We start from the raw sequence: 27,174 nt of genomic DNA on the forward strand, positions 1-27,174 counted from the left end.
TTTCTAAATGTTTTGAATGATGTCTTCATACATATAGCTTATTTTCAGTTATAATATAAGCTCTCACTAGCACCCCACCTGAATCAATGTATGAGGAGGGAGGGAAGAAGAAAGTAGGAAGGAAAGAAATATAAGGCAGGGAGGACTCAGTTCAGTTCAGTTCAGTCACTCAGTCATGTCTGACTCTTTGCAACCCCATGGACTGCAGCACGCCAGGCCTCCCTGTCCATCACCAACTCCCAGAGTTTACTCAAACTCATGTCCATTGTGTCAGTGATGCCATCCAACCATCTTATCCTCTGTCATCCCCTTTTCCTCCCACCTTCAATCTTTCCCAGCATCAGGGTATTTTCTAATGAGTCAATTCTTCGCATCAGGTGGCCAAAGTATTGGAGTTTCAACTTCAACATCAGTCCTCCCAATGAACACTTAGGACTGATTTCTTTAGGATGGACTGGTTTGATCTCCTTGCAGTCCAAGGGACTCTCAAGATCTTCTCCAACACCACAGTTCAAAAGCATCAATTCTTCAGTGCTCAGCTTTCTTTATAGTCCAACTCTCACAGTCATACATGACTACTGGAAAAACCACAGCCTTGACTACATGAACCTTTGTTGGCAAAGTAATGTCTCTGCTTTTTAATATGTTGTCTAGGTTGGTCACAGCTTTCCTTCCAAGGAGGAAGTATCTTTTAATTTCATGGCTGCAGTCACAATCTGCAGTGATTTTGGAGCCTAAGTAAATAAAGTCTCACTGTTTACATTGTTTCGCTGTCTATTTGCCATGAAGTGATGGGACCAGATGCCATGATCTTAGTTTTGTGAATGTTGAGCTTTAAGCCAACTTGTTCACTCTTCTCTTTCACTTTAATCAAGAGACTCTTTAGTTCCTCTTCACTTTCTGCCATAAGGGTAGTGTCATCTGCATCTGAGGTTATGGATATTTCTCCCCTGGCAATCTTGATTCCAGCTTGTGCTTCATTAAACCCAGCATTCCACATGATGTACTGTGCATATACATTAAATAAACAGGGTGACAATATACAGCCTTGACATACTCCTTTCCTAATTTGAAACCAGTCTTTTGTTTCATGTACAGTTCTAACTGTTACCTCTTGACCTGCATGCAGATTTCTCAGGAGGCAGATCAGGTGGTCTGGTATTCCCATCTCTTGAAGAATTTTCCAGTTTGTTGTAATCTATACCGTCAAAGGCTTTGGCGTAGTCATGCAGAAGTAGATGTTTTTCTGAAACTCTCTTGCTTTTTCGATGATCCAACCTATGTTGGCAATTTGATCTCTGATTCCTCTGCCTTTTCTAAATCTAGCTTGAACATCTGGAAGTTCACAGTTCACATATTGTTGAAGCCTGACTTGGAGAATTTTGAGCATTACTTTGCTAGCATGTGAGATGAGTACAATTGTGCAGTAGTTTGAGCATTCTTTGGCATTGCCTTTCTTTGAGATTGGAATGAAAACTGACCTTTTCCAGTCCTGTGGCCACTGCTGAGTTTTCTAAATTTGCTGGCATATTGAGTGCAGCACTTTCATAGCATCATCTTTTAGGATTTGAAACAACTCAGCTGGAATTCCATCAGCTCCACTAGCTCTGTTCGTAGTGATGCTTCCTAAGGCCCACTTGACTTCACATTCCAGGATGTCTGGCTCTAGGTGAGTGATCACACCATCATGGTTATCTGGGTCATGAAGATCTTTTTTGTATAGTTCTTCTGTGTATTCTTGCCACTTCTGTCCTTTATTGTGCCCATCTTTGCATGAAATGTTCCCTTGGTATCTCTAATTTCCTTGAAGAGATCTCTAGTCTTTCCCATTCTATTGTTTTCCTCTATTTCTTTGCACTGATCACTGAGGAAGGCTTTCTTATCTCTCCTTGCTGTTCTTTGGAACTCTGCATTCAAATGGGTATATTTTACCTTTTCTCCTGTGCCTTTAGCTTCTCTTCTTTTCTCAGCTATTTATACTGCCTCCTCAGACAACTATTTTGCCTTTTTTCATTTCTTTTTCTTGGGGATGGTTTTGATCACTGCCTCTTGTACAATGTCATGAACGTCTGTCCATAGTTCTTCAGGAACTCTTATCAGATCTAATCCCTTGACTCTATTTCTCACTTCCACTGTATAAACATAAGGGATTTGATTTAGGTCATACCTGAGTGGTCTAGTAGTTTTCCCTATTTTCTTCAATTTAAGTCTGAATTTGGCAATAAGGAGTTCATACTCTGAGCCACAGTGAACTCCCAGTCTTGTTTTTGCTGACTGCATAGAGCTTCTCCATCTTTGGCTACAAAGAATATAATCAATATAATCAATCTGATTTTGGTATTGACTATCTGTTTAGTAGGAAGGACTACTAGAAAGTAAATTTTGGAAGATTGGAGAGAGAGAGGATAATCGTTTGAGAGGAACTGGTCCTGCTGGGGTTCAGATTTTTAAATCTGTGGTGATGAAGGAGTGTAGTTAAGGACATGCATTTTGTATAAAGGCAAAGCTGTAAGAAATAGTGAAATCTCTTGAAAATTATATATTTAAAAAGAAACATACATGTTAGTAAGGGTACAGAAGAAATTCAGTTGTACTTTATTGGGAAAAATTTTGAAGTAATCTTAGACTATTTTTAAGCCATCTTAAAATAAAATTTTATGCCTATGTTAAAAGAACTGTAATAAATCAATTTTTCTCATGAAGACTTTTATTTGGGATGTGATAGTGTTGATCTGAATGTGATTTCTCTTAGGAGAAATATGGTTAATATCCAACAAATGAATAATTAAAATTTACAAATCAGTCTTCTAAGTTAATCACTTAGAACTTAATTTTCTTCTTTAACAGTTACTCTCATCAACTTTGGCACCTTTAACAGGTGATTTCATGTATGAAGAGGTTGTTTTAAAACATTTTATCTTCTGGCAGCAACTTATTATAAAATATATTAGAAAGGTCAGGTGGTGGAAGAAAGTTCTCTCAGATATCACGTTTAGTAAACCAAGCATTGTTTGGGAAATTCTTATTTGTTTTCTGAGTTTTTTCTTCAAATTTCTGGTTTTATTTCTTCAAAATCACCTAATAAATTGTGTATGTGTACATATACATGCATATGTGTGTATGTGTGTACATGCACACATTCACACACAGGTTCATTCATTTACCCATTCATGAAGTTGTATGTGAGTTGAACTGTAGGCACTTTTTTTTAGAATGAGAGCAACAGACTGAAGACCCTGATGCTGGGAAAGATTGAAGGCAGGAGAAGGGGACTACAGAGGATGAGATGGTTGGATGGTATCACCGACTCAATGAACATGAGCTTGGATAAACTCTGGAAGGTGTTGATGGACAGGGAGGCCTGGTGTGCTGCGGTTTATGGGGTCGCAAATGGTTGGACATGACTGAGCGACTGAACTGAACTGAACAGACTGAGGAAAATCTCCCACTCTACTTTATTCAGTCTCAAAGAAAGGTTTATAAGGGTGTAAAAGAAAAATAAAAGCTAATACTATTTTTTACTGTTGTTATTGTAACTAGTCTCATTGGAAAAAATACTCAGACCTGTGGTATAAGGAGCCAGATCAAAAGATCTGATATGGAGTCTAGTTTTGCTGGTGGGACTTTTAAAATGGGGAGGACAGTTTCGATCAGTGACCCTTAACCAAGTCTATACTTGTGTTTCATCCAAGGTGTTTTGATTCATTTAATGCCAAATGCAACAAAATGGACAATAGGTGACATTGATGCTTAATTAAGAACTACTGGACTAAAGAGTATTTAAAGTCTTTGTTGGCTCTGCTGTTCTGCGACACTGTCCTCCCAGGCAGTGACAGATCCTCTTTTACCACTCACACCATTTTATATATTCCTTCTTACACATTTCTCTTACTACTTCATACATATCAACATCCAGAGAATGGCTTCCTGAAAGTCAGGACTGCATCTTCTTGCCCTTTGAAGCCTTATCAATACCAAAAGTAGTGCTGGTTGTGGAATAGGGGCTTGGTATCTATCTAGAGGAGGTAGCCTGAAATCACCCTTCCCTCTGACGAACTGAATACTTGTAGAGAAATGTGGGGCTCTTTGGGTACCTTGGGTGCCCACTGCCTATTTGGAACTAGATCCACTTGGATATCAACAAAGGCAGTTATAAAGCAAGTATCGATCCTTCAGAATCCACCCAAGTGTTGGTTGTTTGGTCATGATTCTTTAGGAAAGATTGGATTCTAGAAGAGTGATCCTTCTCCTGGGCATGCCTGGATACCCTTCAATCACACCCTCCTCATTTCTGATCTGTTACCCCAGAAGCCATTGAGGGCTGGGGTAGGGAAGGCTGTGTGTTACTGCACATATGTCAAGATTGCCATGAGGAACTGGATTCTAGGAGCCACATGTGGCTGGAATCACATCTGGTCAGAATTACTTTAGAAAATCCACAACACTGGCAAGATGCTCACCCTCTGAGACAAACGGGAACTAAGAACAGTGGAAGGAGGATTCAGTGTGGGCCCACGCAGTGACATACTGACTGCATGAGCAGACTTATAGGCCTATTCTATGGAAATTCTAATTTTTTAATTCATTTTACTTATTTTTAATTTCTGGTTTAACAAGCATCATCACCCTTGCATTTGGATGAGGTGAATGGGTGGATGAGGCATTTCTGTTCTGTGGTCTGTAAAAAGCCCTCCTTTATTCATCCTGGAGCTTGTGCATTATTTGTCCCTGAGAAATTTTAGAGTTTCACAACAAGACTTCCGAATGCCAAGTTCCTGTGGCATTTGAGTTTCCACAAAGCAATGTAGCCACCTTTTGTTTCCTTTTGGTAAAATATTTTCCTGGCCCTTCATCCACAAAGCGTGAGGTCGGCCTTCCTTCAGGCTGTTACTGAGAGCCTAATAGTAGGGCCTCTATGCAAATTTATGAGACATTTTCACTATAAAATTGCTGAAAAAATGAATGATATTTCTACAGTTTACTGTTTTTCACTTTAAGTACATTTTCTGACAATATGTCTTCTATTAATCATTTAAGCAGTAGTAGGAAACTTAAAAGAGTGTATTCAGAAGCAAGAACCCATGGTTCATTTAGTGCTGTCTAAAAAAAATTCTTATTGATTGGCATCCTCTGTGGTTATGTGATGTAATATTTATAATATGTCACCCAGCCATACATCAAAACAAGTATGTCTCTTGTTTCATTTCCATGAGAGATGTTGATTTCAGAGAGGTCAGCCCAATTTTAGGTCACGTTGTGGCCAACCACTGGACCAGAAATGGGAAGTGACCAGATTTATGGAGCTATTGGAAATGACCCCAGAGCTGCTTCAGTTTCTGTGGATTCTTTCCTCCCCTCCCCCTACATCACCCCTTTTCCTTCCTCACTTACCCCCTGCGTGCCCAGCTGGATTTTCTTGGCACACGTCCACACAGTAAAACGGCCTCATTAAATCTGTATGTGAGCATGAACATACTACCAGGTTGTTCAGGTGCCCTGGTCCTGCTGGGACAGGAGCAAAGCCGAGCCTGGGGCTTCTTTATGCCATTCGTCATAGCTCATGGCCGAAATATGCCCACTGCCATGTTATTACAGGCGCTGAAACCTGCTCCGGCTCTGCTGTGTGCACGCACTGGGCTGCTTTTTGGAGTGAGTGTTGAATGGAGGTTCATGTTGAGTGGAGGTGCTGGACCTGAAGGTGCCACAGCCTTCAGGATTGGGGCAGGAAGAGAGTGAGGCAGCCGAGTGAGCTGGGGGACCACCATCATCCTGAGGATCCCCTTGGGGCCTCCCATGGACTTGAATACTGGCCAGACAATGAATCAGGTATGGGGCGCTTAGATGCCCAGTATGGTCTATTTCTTGTCTTCCTTTGTCAGTCTTTTCTCTTGCTAAGGAAAGATGATGGAGTTCAGGTCGAGGTACACAAGTGCTAGACCTCATGCATCAAACAAGGCCATTGGTCTCTTGGGCTCTGAGCACTACTTCACTAAATCCTTCTGTCACTAAATCCTTTCTTGTCTCCTGCCATTCCAATCTCTGGTGGGTCTCTCCTTCCTCCCTCCTCCTCAGTAGGCACCTCTGTATTCCTTACAACTTGAAATTATTTAAAACATGACGCCCTTTCTTTGTTCCCTCCCAGGGAGCAGCCCTGCGCCTGCCCAGTGTCTGTCACACTCAGCCAAGGGGCAGGAGGGAGGGACCGGCCATCCACTGCTGGCCGTCCTGGGCTTCCACCATTTCCCAGCCGTGGAGGAGCCGTAAAACTTGTGGCTTACATAACCCAGTGAGCATTCTCCAGCTAATCTGCAATCTGGGCTTTGAAGATCACAGGAAAGCAAAGGTCACGACCTAGAGATCAAAGTGACAGAAACCCACAGAGTAATTGCTGGTTCCCCTCTGTAGAGGGCCTTGGTCTGTCCTGTGGGTGTATTATTTGCACTGAGACTTCAAACGTGCTGCCGGTGAACTGTGAGGGAAATCAGCTGGCCTTGGCTGGTTGTCAGGCGTTCATTAATGCTGTAGGTGAGCTCACCTCGGCTCATTAGAGGGAGAGTGTTGTCATCTCTTCACTCACAGTGTTTGTTCATTACTCTGTGGCCCTTATTGACTTTTCCTCACCATCCTCCCTTACCTGAAGGTGTGAGGGGGTAGTGAGACAAGAAAATTGGAGCAATATGAAAGAGAGGAGACTATGGATGTATTTATTGTAGATTAACTTGGAGGCACATAGAAATCAAGCAAGCAAACTAAAGCTTAAGAGGCTGGGGCAGCATTAGCCCACTCCCTTCATGGTGCAGATGGAGAAACTGAAGCTCAGGAAGGTGGCAGAGACTGAGCCAAGATCACACAGAAAGCTAAGCCCAGAGTCTGGGCTCTTTCCTCTACCCTGCGAGTCCACACGCTTTTTGTTGGGAAGACCTCCCTCTTGTTTCCCCCCCAACACATACACTTGAAAGCTTTGGTCTCTTCAGTAAGCTTCATTTAAGCCACTGCTGACTTTTAAAAATTAGTCAGAGACATTTAGCTGTTGATCAGCGTTTTTGATCAGCATGAGGTAAGCAGTGTTACCAAATGGGGTTGATGCCATCCAGAGCAAAAAAGCTTGATGTTCTGTTGGCGTGTTCACGCTTTTCTGTTAAGCTTTGTGAAAGGACGAGAACAGTTCATGGATCACCTATTGTGGCCTTCAGGGGCCCCCAGTAGGGGGTGACCCCCAGCTTGTCTCCCCATTTCCTATGCATGAGAGCAAGAAGGCAGCAAGAGGCAATAGAAGGAAGCATAGAATGCTGTAAAGGGAAGGAGGTGGGAAAAGTCCCCGTGACTCCACATGCAGTTCCCTTGGGATCTGGAAATGTGTTTCTCGGGTAGAGTCTCAGAAGAAGAAGCATGGCAGCCAGCCCCAGGAGCAGATGTAGGAGATGTGTCTCGGTGTGCCTGTGGTTGTACAGAGGGCCTGGGGAGCAGCCAGATCCCCCAGGGGAGCAGATGTGGGCAGGAGACAGCATCCTCCCTTCCCTTTGAAGTCTAGATGAAAAATGCCAGAGCTTTTGGTAGATAAAACTGACTTGGGAGCAAAAAACAAACAAACCAAAGAAGCCTTTCTGCTGTTGTCTTTGTCCCCCTACCAGTTGTAAGCATCTCTTTAGAGGATTTCTTTCAGGAAATGGCACTTCCTTTATGAAAAGAGAGAGAACCTGAAAAGCTGTGTGCGGGTCTCACTTTTCGAGAATCTGTGTGCAGAGACAGGTGGTTCTTTGAACACCTTCCCAGGGTCCCTGGTCTCTGGGTAACCTCACCCTCCATGTCACAGCCAGGAGGGCCTCTGACTTCATACCACACCCCTCCCGGCCCTGAGACTTTCTCCCAACCACCTTGGGAAGGTCAGGAAAATTGGCATTGCCCTCTGGAGCTGGGGATGTGAGCCTTAGAACTTAGACGGATCTCTTTTCATTAAGCAGTGCCCTGGCTTAACAAGCAGTTTTATAAATCTGAAGCTGTCTCCGGGTGCCGCAGGATTTATGGACGGGGGTTTCTGCCATAAAGTGGTTTATGATGGCTGCCTTCTGTGTTATTAGTAGCTGTCTCTTCCTTCAACCATTGCTGTTTGATAATAGCTTTAAAACACCCAGAATTACTTACCTGCAAGCCCCATTCCCGATAGCCCCTGTTGACAGTCTGAATAAGTTTACTGCCCTTTTGTTGTACTTTACCTTCAAAACAAACTGATTGAACCATCAATAGCTCGTGGAAGCTGACAGAGGCATGTCATCTGGACTAGCCCTGGTGATTGCAGGTTATCTGGGGGAGTTAACCTTCCCGCATTGTTAACTGAAATGTTTTATGTACTATGCAACTTTAGGATACGGCTGTGATAACCCTGGTAACTAAGTAATACATCACAGTAAAGAGATTTTGGTGCAACAAATAACCCTGGATTAAATTTACAAGGGTTGAATTGATATTGTAAAAGTCTTCATTCTATGGCTTCGGGAATCCTCTCTTGTATTTTTATGGCAAACTTGTATTATACTCAGGATTGAAGCTGCAGCTTTTGACACCCTGACATGACCTAGAACAAAGGGAAATAGATCTCCCAAGACCAGAATGGGACAGGCAAGCTCACTGACTAAGCATTGTCAGAGCTGGTTTAGAGCTGGTACCAAACCACCAAGGGGCAAGAAAAAAGCTCTGGTGGATATGGCTTCTGTCTGGGCACTGGGGGCCATAGACATCAGGGGCAGGACAGACCATTAGCTGAACTGGGAAGGATACACTTGGCCTCCTTATCAACTTCATAATTCCAAAACTATTCATCCTTGTGGTGTTTTTGTACTTGGACAGTGATTTGCAGCAGGCCTAGCAGCATATCAGCCTTACCTGGGAACTTATTAAGATGTCAATTTGAAACTTCATTCCAGATGCAGTGAATCAGAAACTCTAGGGAGGGACCCTGTGATTTGTGTTTCAACAAGGCCTCTGGGGGATTCTGTCACCTCCTCAAGTTTGGGACCCACTGGGCTAGAATGTAAGTTCGTTGAAAGTCGGGGCCTTGTCTGTTTTGCACATCACCTATTCTTAGCACCCAGCTCAGTTCCTGGCAGGTGGTGGTTTCTAAGTATTTGTTGGGGGGTGAATGTGTAAATAAGTGAAAGAAGACCTCTCCTAAGGGACATACTCTGAGGCCTGAGCTGAGTCTCATACTGAACTATTTGGAACGAGCCTTCCTAGTGTCTCTCAGACATCTTTAGGCATCAACCACCTGGAAATCCAGGCTGACCAGCTGGGTGGGAGTCAGGTCACCCCTAGTTTCAGGGTAGCTGGCAGCCTGTTTCATGGATGTTTCTTTGGTGTTGAAAGAAGAGTGCTCTGAAAACAGTAGCTCTTTGTCATCTAAAATTTTTTAACTAGCTTAAAAGCTAGCGCTTCTCTCTCTCTCCTTTGATTTCAGGGCTGTGATCCAAAGTGGGGCGAAATGACAACATGCTGTCTGTTGTCACCATGGTTCCTGCCAGCCCCGTGAAGACATCTTTCATTCCATCATTAAACATTGGCTGATTTTCTAATACTGACTTTTCTTCACCTGAATATTCATCTTTTCCCACCCTACACTTAGTGGGTGTCTTTACTCCTTTGAGCGTCACTCCTGACATATTGTTTCTGTCTGTACGTGTCTTTATTTGAAAGAATCTGTTGTCATCAAGACTTTGCTGCTACAAGCAGAAGATGGAAGTTTTCTCTGACACTGACTGAGGCCAGTGGGAGTTCTTCTGGAGGATAGAAAGGTACTGGGGCCTTTGTAGAACTTGTCTAATTTCAAGTAAGCTTAGGTGGCATTTGGAGAGGGAAAGAAGAGGCTTAGGGAGAAAGAAAGAAGATAATGAGTAGCTTGAGGCCAGGGAGAGAGCAGAAAGTAGGTAGTCAAATTTCTAGGACCTCAGATGTTGGTGTGGAAGTTTCTGAGCAGGAAAAGGACACCACAAAAGAATTTAGAGTATTTTTTACTTTAAGTCATAGGAAGGCTGTGACTAGAAACCTCTGAGCTATTTGGCATTTGAGTGATCAGCTGAATCTCACCTGGACAAGCATATGTGTGGCCCTTTGATGATGTGAGACCATCCTATGAACTGGGGGTGCTGGCCATGGGGACCTAAGGCTCCACTGAGGAGGGAGGCCTGCTCACACCTCAAGTAACATTTGCACTGAGAAGAAAGCTTAGTGTTTGGGAACTGCTTTAGGGCTTATTTCTTTGAAGCTTTCTTAAGATTTCTTATTCTTCTTTCTTTGTGTTTGAAAAGCTACTTTGTACATTAACTTCAAACTTGGCACTTAGCTATGCCAATTTCTAATTCCTGTCTTTGAACCCATCTTCCCCTTTATATTAGAGCCTTTAAATTGCCAACATCGGTTGGATCATAGAAAAAGCAGAGAATTCCATAAAAATACCTACTTTTGCTTCATTGACTACGCTAAAGCCTTTGACTGTGTGGATCACAACAAACTGTGGAAAATTCTTCAAGAAATGGGAATACCAGACCACCTTACCTGCTCCTGAAAAATCTGTATGCAGGTCAAGAGGCAACAGTTAGAACTGGACATGGAGCAACAGACTGGTTCCAAATAGGAAAAGGAGTACGTCAAGGCTGTATATTGTCACCTTGCTTATTTAACTTATATGCACAGTACATCATGTGAAATGCCGGGCTGGATGAAGCACAAGCTGGAATCAAGATTGCCGGGGGAGAAATATTAGTAACCTCAGATATGCAGATGATACCACCCTTATGGCAGAAAATGAAGAGGAACTAGAGTCTCTTGATGAAAGTGAAAGAGGAGAATGAAAAGGCTGGCTTAAAGCTCAACATTTAGAAAACTAAGATCATGGCATCTGGTCCCATCACTTCATGGCAAATAGATAGGGAAACAATGTAAACAGTGAGAGACTTTATTTGGGGGGGTCTCCAAAATCACTGCAGATGCTGGCTGCAGCCATGAAATTAAAAGACGCTTACTCCTTGGAAGAAAAGCTATGACCAATGTAGACAGCATATTAAAAAGCAGAGACATTACTTTGCTGACCAAGGTCTGTCTAGTCAAAGCTATGGTTTTTCCAGTAATAATGTATGGATGTGAGAGCTGGACCATAAAGAAAGCTGAGCACTGAAGAAGTGATGCTTTTGAACTGTGCTGTTGGAGCAGACTGTTGAGAGTCCCTTGGACTGCAAGGAGATCCAACCAGTCCATCCTAAAGGAAATAAGTCCTAAATATTCATTGGAAGGATGGATGCTGAAGCTGAAGCTCCAATACTTTGGCCACCTGATACAAAGAACTGGCTCATTTGAAAAGACTCTGATGCTGGGAAAGATTGAGGGCAGGAAGAGAAGGGGCCAGCAGAGGATGAGATGGTTGGATGGCATCACCGACTCGATGGGCATGAGTTTGAGTAAGCTTCAGGAGTTGTAATGGACAGGGAAGCCTGGTGTGCTGCCCCCCATGGGGTTGCAAAAAGTTGGACACAATTGAGTGACTGAACTGAACTGAAAGAGCGGGAACCATGTTGTAATCACCTCTGTATACTTAGGCCTGACATGAAGTAGGTGCTTAAGAAACATTTGTGCAACTGAAATGAACTGGTATTTTACGGTGTCCATTCTGATGCTTCTTTCCAAAATGGTTTGAGAGTGAGAAAGAAAAATTGGTCCCTGTCTTCAAGAAGCTTATAGTTTTGGTGAGGACATTAACTGAAGGACAATTAGAAAATAATATGGTGTTAGACTGGGGGGGGGGGGCTAAAAATGCCTCCTTGGAGTATTGAGAAGGGAGAAAGCAGTGTGGGCTGGGGATGCAGGAGAAAACTTCTTGAGGGTTGGGATTTGGAAAGATGAATGAATACTGAGGATGCTGGATACAGGGAGAAAAAGTCAGATTCCCATGGAGATGATGTGACTTACTGCTCTTGACATTGGATATCCACCTTTTCTTCCTAAGTAGGAAAGGGTCTAAACAAATGCTCCTTTGATTGAAGGAGTGTGAGGGCTTGGTGGAAAGCATCTGGGTCGGTGACTGTCCCTAAGGAAGAGGAGCTACAGGCAGGTGTCTATACTTTTTGTATCATTTTTTATATGCTTACATACCTATCTTCTGACCAGGTGAGTCTTCTTGTCAACTCCATACACCTGCTTAAAGATAGTTCATCACACAAGTAGTCAGTCATTCAGTTATCCTTAAAGATGGTAATGGATCCCAGAGACTCTTTCCAGGGAGACCATATGGCATATTTGGGCTGTTGATGTCCACTGGAAACCAACTCCCCTTGGTTTCTCCTTGATGGAGATAATCTTCATAGTGCCAGTGTAGAAGTAACTCAGTGATGATGAGAAAAAGTCCTCAGCATGTATGTCTGATCCCTCAAGGAAGCAATTTCTCAGCTATGTATGTTCTTACTTATATCCCAGAATTGTCCAGGTTGTTGTTATTGTCCTGATGGCAAATTAAAGTCTCTTGTCTCAGCTTCAAAATGAAGGTTTTTTTGTTCTCTCAGAGATGAGAATAATACAGATGACCCATAAGAATGACAGTAATATGAATGGTATGATCAGGTTGTAGGTTATTTTCTCTGAGAATTTCTTGTGTATCAAAGATTTTGGGTCCATTTTCCAGAATGGAAAAAGGTAAATACATGGATAGGGTCTTATTGGTGAATCCAGGTGTGCATTTGTGAGTATACACTTGAGTCAAGAACAACCATTAGTGTATGTTTTGAAAGTTTAGTTGCATATCTGTATAAAACAGAACTGTTTGGATTCCCCCGAAGAGTGATTATTCATTGTGAAAGAAGAGGGGAGAAGCAGCAGCCAAGGTCTAAACTTCTGAAGACTTAATGATATAGTTTCCTGAACATCAGATAAATTGCATGAACCTTTAAGTCCATCACCCCAGTCTTCCTGAGCTGTCTCTGACTGTTCTCTTCCAGATGCTTTGTTCTGCACAAACTACCCAATTTGAAGTTTCTGGATGCTCGGAAAGTAACCAAACAGGAACGAGAGGAAGCTTTGGTCAGAGGGGCATTCATGAAGGTGGTGAAGCCCAAGGTAAGCCCCCTACTCTCTTGTTCTTTGTGAGGATTTATGCCTCACCTGTTGGGTACTCTTCAAGGCTGGAGGAAGTCCTCCTGTGTGTTCAGAATGCACTAGGATTTCATCCATGGAGACACCATTGGCCAAACAAGAAGTAGAATTTGGTATAAGCTGGGTCTTCCTGGGACTCGTGGGGGGCATTGTTGGTATTATAAAGTGATTGGTAAGGTGATTTCAGACAGATGGCTCTTGTACCAATAAAGCAGCATCATACACAGCCTGTGATGATGTTCCCAGCATCAAGGAGAATTTCGAAGCAAGGAGGATTTCAGGCCTCCTTGAAAGTGTTTCATTTACAAGGTGAGACCACTGCAGACTCTGGAGCTGAGGAAGGAGAAACAGGAGAGCCTCGGACAGTACTGTTTCCCAGGTAGGTAGGGTTCCTCTAGTGCCTCAGCGGGGGCTCTTCTTTCTCGGGGCCAAGGGGTGCTTGGGGAGAGTGCTTGTCTCTTGTCCACAGGTGAGGGCTCAATAGCACTTGGAAATACTGTTAGCACGGAAGGCAATTTTTCTGACAGTGTGGTCTGAGACTGATGTGTGCGTCCTTCATTTGGCTCTCCAGAGCTCAGGCGAATGCTGTTTACTGACCTTTGTTTCACCAGCTGAGTCTGCTTTGAGGCCAGGGGATTGAATGTGGTGTCATGTTAATGACAGCACTGGTGAGGCAAGGGAGATTTGGCTTGGGGTCTTGGATTCACACACAAGATTATTAAGGACATGGGCTTGGGAGGAGCTAGGATCCTTCAGTGAAGCCTGAGGCTGGGGAATGGACTTCATGGCTCCTTTGGAGGTCCGTCATGTCCTGGAGCTCTGTGGAGCTGCAGTCACTTCCTGTGGGATCCTCGTTTGTGTGTTGAAATCTTTGGCGCAGAGATCCTTGAGGTCTCATTTGTCCTCACTGATGGACTTGGAGTGCTCTGCACGTGCATTGGAAATGATTAAGAGGGAAAGAGGAAAAAACAAACAGAACCAAAACAGAAAAATGAAACCTCTTCCATCAAGTCACTCAGCTGGCAGCAGACCTCAGGCCACTTTCTTTCCCTGAATCCATGAGGTGCAACTTATTTCCCGTTATGCTGAATAAAATTGCTAACAGTTGTGGAAATATATGATATGGAGAGTAGAATACTGGCAGATAAATGTATTGTTACCTGTTTCAGCATGTGGGAAATTAATTGAGTGATTCGTTTCATAGCTATTAAAGTGTTAACGGTTTTCCTTATGGAGACACTGATTTGATGTATTGCTCGTGACTGCCTTTAGTTATTCCAGCTTTTGTGATTTTGTTCAAATGAAATAATTTATTTCTTGGCCTCCTTTTGTTTTTTTTGTTTTTTGTTTTTTTTTGGTTAAAAGATTCTAGAGACAGCCAGTATCACCAAACCAAAATACAACAAATGGAGTGTTTATAATATCTTGGGTTCCCACACATCTTGCATTTCTCACCATTGTGTATGCATGCATTTTATGGAATAGATACTATTTCTCTTGTTTTCATTGTCTTTGACATGGAAGCTCTCTACTGTCACTGGAAATCTGGGGAGGTCATAAAGATAATACCCATCATATTGGAATGGGGTATCAGTGGTGTCCACTACTGTTCTAACGTTCTTTTGTGTCCAGGTATGTGCATCCTCACATAACCTTCGAATGTGGAAGGAAGGGAGCATTGACTTACTGCAAAGATGCGGTAACTCAGGCCTAGGGATGCTGTCTGGGCTGCCCAAGTCATGAGCTCATAATTGCTAAAACCCAAGCTTCAGCCATGTGTCTATCTGCAGACCCCACATTCTTTCATCTCTTATTCCTGGAGCACTGAGCTCACCATTCCCTCTGTGCATCTCTCTGTCCCAACAGATCCTCCAAGGAAGGCCTAAGTGAAGAAAACAGGCAAAAGCAGGACTGTTCTGCTGGAGTAGATATGGGGGAGAATTGAAGGTATCCCCTCCCTTTGAAAGCAGGGACAGGCTCCTTAAAATCCAGCAGTGGCTGATTCTGAGTCATTAGCGCCATTGACAGAAATGCTCGTCAGAGCTCCCAGTCAGTTTCTGATCACTTACAGAATCAGCTCGTTTGTGTGACTGACTCTACTATCTTTACTAACTGTGTTAAGCTTTGAAATATCCATTAATTATCAATATTTGGAGAAAGACAAAAACACTCTGACAAAGCATCAGGACTTTTGGTGGCTATCCTTTTGTAGAGTCCCATGATTTTCAAACTGGAGAGGGTAGGGCTGCAAAACTCTCTGGTCTGTGCTTTCTTCTTATGGATGCAGGAACAGGGAGAGGATATAGTTCCCTAAGGCCCCGAAGCCCGTCGGAGGCAGAGCTGGGATGAGATCTTGGCCGTCTGAGCTGGCCCATGTAGTGTTCTTTTCACCCCGTGACCCTTTAAGTGTACTGGAGAATTTCTATGTGTTGCCAGTTTCATATCTAGCCCTCATGCCTCTTGTGAATGGCAGACAATTCCCTTTTGTCTGTTTTTTGCAGAGAGATGCGCTTTTACTTTTCTTGCAGATAGAAAGGAGCCAAATGAGCTCCTTGCTGAATTAATAAATTGGTGTTAAGGCTGGTTCTCGCCTGCTCACAGTATGTACAGACATGCGTTTGTTCCTTGCAGGTGTGTATATATGCACTCCATCTCTGTGTATATATACATATGTATGTTCCGGGAGGTATGTGTACACTCGGAGTCAGCTCCTAAGTGGAGAGCAATTTCCTCTTGGTGAATTGCCGACGCTGCGCTGAGCACGCTTGGTGAAGACCTATTTTTCATCACAGACTCAGAATCTCAAGTTGGCTTCTGTCCTTTCTGAAGCAGTGGCAGTCTGTTTTGCTTATTCAGCAGAATGCTCTGATGGATGATCAAGGGGGCTGTGATTTGGGGAGCTGTTTTCATTTTATTCCTGACATAAAGTATTTGGGAAAATGGCAAATGCCTCTCCAATCACAGCCCTTGCCTTGGAGGTAGGAAATGGGCAGTCTGGGTGTTCTCAGCTGATGCAAATGCAGACTCATCCAGCAACTCATAAACCCCCTAAGTCACAAAGGCTTGATAACAGTACCTGGCAGGCCCGGCGCTTGAAGTGCGAGTCGGCTTTCAGTGTCTCGCACGATGACACGTTTCTCCTTCATGGCTGCCTTCTGGCTTTTGTTGTTTAAAAGCTGCCTTCTGTCTGAGTTCTGATTGTTCTACAAAAAGATGCTGTCATTCTTTAGGAATTGATAGTTAATGTTGCAGTAGCTCTTCTAGTCTTGCTTTCTGTGTGTGGGGGTAGTGAATGGTCCTATAACAGCTAGGCTTTGCTCATTTCCTGAAATTTTAAAGAAAATATGTACTCTGAAAAATATTGGCCATTAGATCATGGCATTGTCAATGCAGAGAGTACCCAAGTTGGACATACAGGAGGTGATAGCCCCCCAAGAACAGCTTCTATAATGACCAGACTCTGACTTGCCCCACCACTGCCTGCTCCAGGAAATGTAGATCAAAGCAGTGTGGAGGCCTGTCCAGGAGGGCATGCATGGTAGGCATGCCAGCCCTATGCATCAGAGAGACAGTGCAAGAATCGACAGTCAGAATTGCTTAATTATTTCTTGGCATTGTAATTATTCATCCGTGTTCTGGCAAAGAGCACAGTTGTCAATTTTTTTGACATAATTATTTAAAACTGAGCCCTCTTGTTTACATGGACATATAGGAAGTTGGCTACCAATGGTTTACTCTTCAGAATCTTTATAGAAGCAATAGCAACAACCAGGGAAGCTGGACTGAGAACCTTAGCCTCTGTTAGAAAGTGTTTTTACATGTGTGTTTTTGCTTGTAGTCATGGCCATTCTCTTATAGGCAAGATAGGGTCATAGGTTTATTTGAGTTTTGGTGTGTCCTTGAAAATATGGCATCCATGTCTTTATGTAGGTTTCCTATGGTGTATAGCTTGTGTATTTGTGTACTTTTGCATAGATGTGTTTATTGGTGTGTGTGGGTGGGGTACTTTTCTTGGGGTTGGGGGGATGCTGTAAGAATGTGTGTGTGTGTGTGTGTGTGTGAGGGAGAGAGAGAGAAAGGGGAAGAGATGAAAGGAGGGCGAGGGAGATGTGTAAAGGAATAAATGTGTAGTTTTGGAAATCTTTTCTATTGTCCTTAAACTGAAATTTGAAAGCTCTTTGGGTCCAAGGACCACCTCCTTTCCTGATTATAGTACACAGTCCTGCTCTTGACACGGAGTTGGGCCCAAACTTTCTTGGGTACCTTTAGCTTCTTCCATCTGTGTCTGGTTTTGAATTTCCATGAAGAAAAGAAGCATATTAGGAGTAGAAGCATCTGGAAGCCCACTCTTTGTTGGGACGAGGCAGCTGCTCACCTCCTGGGGTGTCAGGTCTATGAGGACAAGGATTTGACTTGTTTTGCTTCTGTGTCTCCGGGGCCTGGTGTATCACAGAGGCTCAACCAATACCATCAAAACAATAAACTGTGAACAGGGCATGTTGGAAAATCCATCATGGAAGGTGGTTCATTTTTTTATTGCCTCAATATGGTCCTCTGCAAAAGCAGGAAAAGGACACTTACCTCAAGAAAATATAATAACTTAAATCCGTATGTTGGCAAAAAAAGAGGGATTCTGGTTTGCATATCTATTTTTCCAAAGGATTTTACCCTGGGACTATTTTTGATGGCAGAATCTATGGCCACTGTGATCCCTGGGATCATGTCTTCTCCATGGAGCTTCACTCCTAGGATGGGGGCAGAGGTGCAATCTGAGCTCTTTCTCACTGCTTACGTGTTCTCTGAGTCCTTCTCTTAGAACCCACCTGCTCATGTTAGAGCTTTTAGGGGAAAAAAGGTAGCTTTTCCCAGAAAACATGTTGGCATACTCCACAAGTCTATGAGCTATTAAAGTGAGATTTTTCTCAGCCTCGATGCTCTTGTGCTTCTTGTCTGCGCTCCTTTTTAAAGGAGCACTGCCTCATGGCTTGCTTGGTTTACTTATTGGTTTCCATGCCTAGCCTCGTTCCTCACTAAGTGCTACCTTGTTCTAGAGCACAGTGTGTTTGTCTTTCATATATTCTCTGAGCCCATGCAACCAATTGTGAACATGTGAAAGGTTATCCGAAACTCCCTCTAGATGGGTTGCAGTTACTAACGCTTGTTCTGTACTCAATATTTTTTAAAGATATGTATTTTTCATAAAGCCAGGGATATGCCTATAAATAAATTTTGTAAACTATATGAACACGCAGTTAAGTAGAAAATAAGCCCATGTATGTTGAAAGTTCTCTACTGTGCCAAACATCATAAAATGAAAAATGTCAGTTGATTTTTCTAGATATTTCTAACTACCTGAATGTGTTAGTGTTCTATGGTTTATTTCTGTTTTCACACAGATGTTTCTTATCCTGAGACATAGTCAGATTCTACTTCCAGTAACTTTATAATTGATCTTGAAAGGAGGAAAATTTTCAATTAATTTCTTTTTTGGAAGATGTTTGGGCGGTGTGTCTAGAAGCAACTTCAGAAGCCAAAGATTTTCAGTTTATTTGTTTTTATTCTTTTTTCTGATTTCAGTTTACCATGTTCATTTGATGGGGGATCACTTAAAGTTGGTTTTTTTTTTTTTTTTTAATTTTTAGCACCATGGCATCCTGTGTCTCAAATAAATGCTTTCAGAGTATTACTTTTTAGAAACAAGGTTGGTAGCTTTCTATGGCTTTGCTTTTGGATAACAACTCTCTGAAATCAGGGGTAGACTCTCACAGTGAAGTTGTGTCTCCAGCACCTAGCAAAGCCCTGTAGCTAGAGGACTGGAATCCACAGTAAAAGGGAAGTGAGATAGAACTGTAGGTGGTGGTCGCACCCTCTCAGAGTCATGTCCAGATGTCCCTGCGGCCTGGCCAGCCAGGTGCTTCGCACATAGTAGGCATCATTCTCCATTAAGTCCAATGCCTGGTGAGATATCATTGTATGTCTGTTAGAGTCATTGGCTTTCGTTGTACCCTGATGGCCCACCTCCACATTCTTCCCCTCTGTGGCCTCCAACATGCTGACTTTTGTCCAAAGATATTTGGACACACATATGCCTAGAGGATCTTGGAAGTAAGTTGCAGTTTTGGGGGGAATAAGTGTTGCTAGCTTGCAGCCTCTGGATCCTACCCATTTTAGAGAAGTGGGGTAGTTTTCTTCACTTGTCTAAAATTATTCTTCTGTCTTTGCCCTTGCCATAGCTTCCCCTTGAAGAGAGGGGTATACTTCTCCATCCCATTGACTTTGGACTTGGGCAGGTGGCACTTAGGCCAACGGGATGTGTATGGAAGTGACAGCATACAAACTCCAGGCCAGGCCTCATGAGGTACCATGTGTTTCCGCTCACCCCTCTTGCTCACTTGCCAGTTGCTGTGGAAGTCACATGAGACACACATTGAACCTGAAGCAGAACTGCTTCAGCCACCTACAGATATCTGCACGAGAAAGACACGCTGGTCATAAGCCACTGGGACTATGAGGAACAGTGCTGTTGCAGAAACCTGACTAGTAGTTAGGCCATTTGTGCTCACATTCTATTCTTTGGCCTTTCCCTGGCCCCTCGAACCAGGGTTCTTCACTGAGACACAGTGTACGGTAGTGAAGTTCATAGTGGTTTTGGATATCACAGCACCGACTTTAGTAAGCTTTCTGGTTGCTTCACTCATTAGGATGGAAGGCCAGCCTCAGAGTCAACTGGCTGCCTAGAGGTGCATTATTAGTTGCAATGACACTTTGCTGATAAGTGAGTCAGAACAATACCTAGCGGGTATTAAGCATCCACTGTATATTTGATATTGTACTATTGACTTAACAATATTATCTCTAAACTTCTCCTTGAACTTGAATCTACAAATGATGATCAGAGAACTTATATATATCACTTAAAATTACAGAGCACTATGGAATCAGGTTCTTTCTCAGGCCTGCATAGACCCCTGAGCTCGTGCCCTTTTTCCTGTATACCTTAAATTTCATCCTCCAGACGTGGTGATATGATGAGAAGTAGGAGTTAAAGAGAAGACCAGGACATGGAAAGGAGCCAGAGGTAACTTTGTAATTTTCAATTTTGACCTTGTGACCATTCCCTCCAACCCATTTTGGTAAAATGCATGAGCTAGGCAAAGAATCACAGGAACCAGGTGGTGGAGGGCTCTGTTAGTTAGGCCAAGTTGGCAACTTGAGGAAGAGGAGGAACCTTGGTGGGCTTCAAAGTGGGAGGACAGTAAGGGCAAGTTTGTGTTTGGATCCCTGGGTGTCTGGGGGAGGGCCGCTAGTTCTCTCTGCACAGCAGGTGTTTTGGAAATCTGTGCAGAGGCAGCTGCTCCCAGAGGCCACCTTGCATTCAGAGCACTCAGGCTAGTGCTGGTGCTCAGATGGCCACAAGGGTCACAGAGCTGGCCCAGAGCCCTCCCCTGACTGCAGGGAGGTGTCTGGGTGGTAGTGAGCAGCTTAGATGCTGGGATGAGAAGAAAGCTGATGGCTGTCAGAGACCCAGTGGTAACTCATCTGGCAGTCTCTGGCATTTGAAAAAGTTCTTTGACATGTTCTTACCCAGAAGACACTGTCCCCTATGGTGTCAGCTGCCTTTGTTTTAAGGGATGAATTTAAGCCTTCTTAACTGAGCTATGAGATATCCTCATTTGTGTGATCTTTGGTAATGACTGAGATGGAGCCTTTAATAGCTGATTAGGTCTGTAATCTGTACATTTCCAGCCTGACATTTTCTTGAGCCACTTTAGAAGATGATTTTTGGTATTTTCCTTTGGCAATTTAGTTTTTAAAAATTAAGCTTATTGAGAAAGAGAAGAGGAAAATAAACATGCTTTCTTAAGAAACTGGGTTCTCAGAGAATAAATTTGGGGTGCTAATTTAAAGTCACCTGTATTTAAACTCACATCACCCTGTATTCTGCATAAAGTTCAGATCTTGGCAGGAAACTGGTCTGCTGCAGTAGGTACATTGGTCACTTGGGGCGGCCCCTTATCCTTAACAGGCTTTATTTCACTTGACCTCCCCTGCTCCCCGCCCCCCGCCCTCCCCCCCGACACATACAGATCTTTGCTTTGAGCCTGACGATTCCAGACCAGTGATGAGAAGGAGTGGGATGGACGTTCAGGACTAGCTTGGCCAGAACAGAGGGATTGAGATATCAGTCAGGGGAAGATGGTGATGGCTCCAGTGTTCACACCGTCAGTCAGTTCCAGGGGCCTTGTTCTCTACCCTTCTGGCCTCTGTGGCTTCATGAACCCCTGCCTCGCTTGACAAGTCTCTTCTGGGACCCATGGTGACATCAGATGATAGGGACTAAACCCTCAGGCAGACAGGAATCCTAGAAGGTAGGGAGGCCTATAGGATGGAGGGCTCACTAGGGAAAGGTCATGAACATGGTTCTGAAGTTTGGTTCTGAAGTTAACTTTGATTACATGTATGAATTGCAGTTCTATGGCTAAGAGAGGAAGAAAACATGAAGATGGTATAGTCTCAACTTCTGCTCTTGAGTTCTGGTCATTTCCAAACTGCCTGCAACTAATAGCAGATGTATTAGCTTGCCAGGACTGCTATCACCAAATACCATGGACTGGGTGGCTTTAAACAGCAGAAATTCCTTTTCTAACAGTCTTGGATGCTCCAATTCCAAGGTGAAGGTGTTGGTGAGATTGGTTTCTTCTGAGGACTCTCACTTTGGCTTGCAGGTAGCTGCCTTCTTGCTGTGCTTCCACGTGATCACCTTGATGTGCACACCCCCACCCCTGCTGTTTGTGTGTCCAGACAAGGACACATCATATTAGATGAGGGCCCACACACTGGTCTCACTGGCAGTCCCCTCTTTAAGGGCCTTGTATCCAAGCATAGTCATATTCTGAGGTCCTGGGGGTTAGACTTCAACATAGAAATTGGAGGGGCACAGTTCAGCCTCTAACAGTGGACTAAAAGAGCAAACTTGAGGAGTATATATATATAAAGACTCATGTAAGCTTAGTGATGAAAGGCACATTAGATACTTAACATTTACTTGTTCTTTTCATTGTCCCCAAAAGCCTAGGAAGCAAAATTGGTGGATAGAACAAAGCAGAAGGAAAGTTTCTGGTTATCCAGCTTGATCAGAGGTATAAGTCTTCACAGAATTTGCTGAAATAGAAATTTGATCTGTTTGCCTGAATGTGGCTGATAGATACTTTTCAGGGTCTCATCCAAGTGAGTGCCAAGCGGGTATACACAGGTAATTACCAGAATTACTGGGAACTTCTGTAATGACACCTTCCCTACACAGTAGGCTCAGCGAGGAGCCCAGTGCTCAGAGGAGAGCTTCTTCTTATTAAAAAAAAATTACCCCAGAGGTGTCCTTTGCCCCAAATGGTTCCTTGAGGAGTGAAAACAAGCTGTTTCTTGTTATAAGGGAGAAGAGTCTTAATACATGTCCACTGATCCCTGACTATTTCTCCCTGTCAAGCTCTCCGGGAACATCCAGTTCCCACATAGCTGTTGGGTTTTGTTTATGAGTTAGTTCCACATCTGGAGGAAGTGTGTTTTTGCCTCTTCATTGTTTTTGTCTACCTGTGGTCACCATGGCTGGCTTTCGGGGCCCGTGTTCACACTTTGACTCTGGATGCATCATCGCTGTCCCTCTGACCAGGCAAAGTGATGTTTCACCAACGTGATGGGGCAGGTCTGCCCTTGGGGTCCTTGAAGGCTGATGGTACAATTAGCTCTTTTATTTGCTTTTCTGTTCCTTACAGAATAGTGTCTTAGATTAACAGACAGGGCACCATCAATAATGCACAGATGCTCTGTAATTGGGGCTTCCTTTGATGTTAATTTAGTGAAGTTCAATGCTATTGTCAGTGATAGCAATTACATTCAGCCTTTTCACCAAGGACATTTTAGGATAATTTTATTTTTCATGTGCATTTTAAAATATGGCAGTAAATTTTGAGCTACATTACCTGAATTAGAACTCATTATTTCTTTTCAACAGACAACGAATGCTCTCTGTCTAGGCTCCAAAGCTGTATCTTTATTTTTCTCTTTTGGAGTGGGGAGTTTTAAAGTGGGGCTTCTATCTCATGAAGCTTTTAACTCATGAGTGAAATTTAGAAGTGAGTCTTCTGTTTGTTTATTTGTTGCTGTTGTTGGCATCGGAATTGTCACAGAGGCTGTCTGGCTTAGTGACCTCTCCCATGTTTTATTAGGCCCATTTTAATTCATTCCCTCCCACCACCCAACCTTTATTTTTGTTCTTGATGTGATTCAAGAAGTTGCCTCCAGCTGTTCTTTAGGGAAGATTTAAAATCTGAGTTTATCGTGGCTATTTTATTCCATGGCAAACTTGTGATTCTTCCTATGTTCATGTGTGGTCGTCAGATTTGCTCCTCCATTTGAGGGCCATCTCACTCCAAGTTTGGGGATTGTATCTAGTGTTAAAGACCCCACTTCTGCCTTCTGCCGTCTGTTTCTCCATTGTTGATATGAGGAACATTAGACCTGCTTTCACATCTGTTGTGAGGATGAACTGAGGTAGTGTGTATGAGGAGCTCACACAATCTGGTGTGTAGCTCATGTTCTAAGCTGTGGCATTGCAGAAGAGCTCTGTGTGGAGTCACTGCTGTGTCTTCCAGTTGTGTGAGTGAACACGAGGAGAGTCATTTTGGCCTGAGTTGGGGGTCGTATTTGTTGTCTGGGGGCTGCCGTATTGAGACGCCATCAGCTGGGTAGCTGAAACAGAGCTTTATTTTCTCACTGTTCTAGAGGCTAGAAGGTCCACAACAGGGACCGCACGGTCAGCTTCTGTTGAGAGCCCTCTTCCCAGCCTGTGGATGGCCACCCCTCCCCATGTCCTCATGTGGCGGGAAGAGAGAGAGCACGTGCACACACACACATGTGAGTGATGTTAATTGACTAACCGATAGAGCATCCTCTTTTTATAAGGCTCCAGTCCTATTGGGTCAGGGCCCCACCCTTATGTCCTTATTTACCCTTAATTACCTCCCAAGGACCCAGTCTCCAGATGCAGTCAGATTGGGGGATAGTGCTTCAGCATATGAATTTGGGGGAGCATAATTCAGTTCATAGAAGAGGGTACTGTCCCTATATTCCTGGTGACTTAACTGAGTTTTCTGAGATTTATACTTTAATGTTTCTAAGGTTTTACTAAGTCTCTGCTTCCTGATGAAAGTAAAATACCTCAAAGAAGGGAAGTTAAGAAGAGAAAGAGGACCTCCTGTTCATGGAGGCTGGGCCCCTAAGTTTGGGAGTCTTTCCAGGCACTACACAGGCCTTTCCGCTGATGCAAACGGAAGACAGCGGTGCAGCATCCCCACGTGGACAGTAGTGGGGCAGGGGAGGCCCCATAGGGCCCAAAGCAAGAAAGGGGTGCCCGGTGCAAAAGTCAGCCCTTACGCCCTTTCATTTGGGTGGCCTTGGACTCAACTTCTTAATCTTCCTCCAACTCCCTTGGTGAATCTGGACATCAAGGCTGTTGTTTAGATCCTGGAATTTGTCATTGGAGTCAGTTCACTTCTGCCCCATAGTAAAATGGAGAAAACCAGGGAGTGAAATCTGGGGGCTTGTTACACATGTCCAGAGAATATTATCTTATCATTAGAGGGGCTGTGAAAACCCAAGGTGGAGATATGGGACCTCTGGATAATTAGAAAACAACCAAGAGCTATATTACACCAAGCCACAGATTTTTCCCCCTGAAAAATCTGTTTCAGTTCAGTATAATGTTACAAAAAAAAAAGAAAGAAAGAAAGAAAAAAAGAAACTCTGATTTCTGCATTCATGCTAATTTTTAGTCATGGGATGTTTTGGAAAAAGATTAAATTACAAATAATTTTTTCTTCCTTGTATTCAAAAAGCCCCAGTACCAGATTGTGATTTTTGGCCTTTGAGATTACAGAGGCCAAATCTGAACACTGTGAATCACGTTTGCTTAGGGGAGAAAGGGCAGAAGAAGTAGGACCCATGAAGGAATGAGGAGCTGCCCCTTTTCTGCCTCCCCCATCAGCTGCTTTTCCACATTGTGTGACTAAATGTGCAACTTTGTTCACATAACTGCTACAAACAGTTCACTGTGTAGGCCAAACGTTCTCTAATGCAGTAAAATTAAGAAATAATATGCTTTGAAAGTGATTTATGAGTGTGGTTAAACTGCCAGATTTACAAAGAAATAGTTCAGATCTTGGGAAGCCTCAGGAGTCACGTCAAAAATGAATTTGACCATGATTTAAACTGCTACTTTTCTTACATGACATTTAATATGTGTACTTTGGAGGCCCATATGTCTTTAATAAAATAGCATTAAGTTTTAAATATGATATGAATGCAGCCAGTTTCTAAATTCATAACCTTTTCCACAACTCCAAAATGCTAACCAATAAGGGAGTCATACATGCAATAAAACATAAACCTTAGAAAATAGCTTTTTATTAAAATGGTTAGACACTTGGCAGCTGGGTTGCAATGTAATAAATACTTACAGCATTGTGGGTTTATCAGACGTTGTTTACCCTACAAGCAACTGGGACCAGATAACTAATTATAACCCCTGCACAAAAGCAGTTCAGGCAGAGTGTATTAAATAGGCAGAAGAGTTTTGTGAGAGTCCTGGACTTGGGTTCTCAGAGAGCTGGGTTCTGATCCCTGTCCACCACTTAAAGGAGTGTGATCTCAGCCAGGTTGCACCATCTCTATCATTTTCCCAGTCTGTGTCACAGAGGCAGCACCATCTGCCTCGCAGATTTGTTGTGACAAGACACAAATGCATCAGGGCATCTGGCACAGGGCTTGGCACGTAGTAGGTGCACAGTAAAGAGAATCAATTCTTTTGAAAATACTCTTTTAAAAAAATATTTTTAATTGAAAGATGATTGCTTTACAGTATTGTGTTGATTTCTGCCAAACATCAATGAAAGAGTAGTTTAGGCAAGACATCAGGTCCTTTGTAGCAGTTCTGTGATGACTCTAGGAGGCCCTTAGAAAAGTGAAGCCACATAGCCAGAGGTGAGGGTAAGCCTCGCAGAGGATGACTAGGAAGTGCCTTTCCTTACTCCCCTCCAAAGGCGCAAGCACCTCAGAACTGGCAGTAAGACGTACCTGGTTCAGGTCAAGCAGGAGTACGTTGGTGCCGCTATCACTCAGCTGTTCCTGGAGACAGAGGTGAGGCATGGAGTGCGTCCTCTGCCTGCCTTCTGGGCTTCTGGGTCATAGGAAGTAAGAGTTATCTTAGAAGCTGTTTTGTTCAGTCACTCAGTCGTGTCCGATTCTTTGCCACCCCATGGTCTGTAGCACGCCGGGCTTCCCAGTCCTCCCCTGTATCCCAGAGTTTGCTCAAACTCATGTCCTCCGAGTCGGTGATGCCATCTGACTGTCTCAGCCTCTGTATTGCATCACAACAAAAGGTCTTCCAGTGCTGCTGCTGCTTTGTGTGGGCATGTGTGTGTGTGTTTATGTGTGAAAGAGAATGTGTAAATAGATTTCTCGGTGGAATGGTTTGAATGCTTTGAAGTAAGGCTTCCTGATTTCCATGTTTCTAGTTGCTTATGTGTAGCTTGCTTTTCTGTATCTCAGAGCAAACAGGCAACCTGGCCATGCTCTGATGGTGTCCGTCCATGCAACTAAACATTGCTACCCTTCACAAATTTCCTTAGGAAGGAGTTCTTAAATTTCCTAAAGGGGGAATTGGAAGTGATGTTTGAGCTTGGCCTTTGAATCTCAGGGCTCAGACTTACGTGTGGTAATCAGAGATTAAAAGGTCCTGGGACCATTTCATTTTGTTTTATTTTATTTTTATATGTTTTCTTAAAACAATGTTATGATCCCAGTAGGGGAAATTAACAAAGGAGATCTTTCAGCTATGTTCCTACACACTAACTCTATGCCCTTTCATTTTGCTCTGTTCCCTTTCAACCCTTATCCCTTTCAATAGGTATTTTATGTGTGTTTAACGCTCTACTTTTTTTAACCTACCATTTTTATTGTGCTACTTTGTAGTCTTCAAATTTATTTTTTTAT

At 43.3% G+C, this 27,174-nt stretch overlaps 1 protein-coding gene across 3 annotated transcripts in view; it reads left to right on the forward strand.

Annotated features, from left to right (window-relative positions):
* Positions 1-27,174, forward strand: part of LRMDA (leucine rich melanocyte differentiation associated) — a 1,125,542-nt gene that overhangs the window by 638,350 nt on the left and 460,018 nt on the right. For all 3 annotated transcript variants that reach the window (XM_043925316.1, XM_043925318.1, XM_043925319.1), the window contains one exon: positions 12,975-13,092. In XM_043925316.1, coding sequence (XP_043781251.1) covers positions 12,975-13,092 — 118 coding nt within the window. The remainder of the gene's footprint in view (positions 1-12,974; positions 13,093-27,174) is intronic.

The sequence above is a fragment of the Cervus elaphus genome, chromosome 15, assembly GCF_910594005.1.
Source record: "Cervus elaphus chromosome 15, mCerEla1.1, whole genome shotgun sequence".
Classification (NCBI taxonomy): domain Eukaryota; kingdom Metazoa; phylum Chordata; class Mammalia; order Artiodactyla; family Cervidae; genus Cervus; species Cervus elaphus.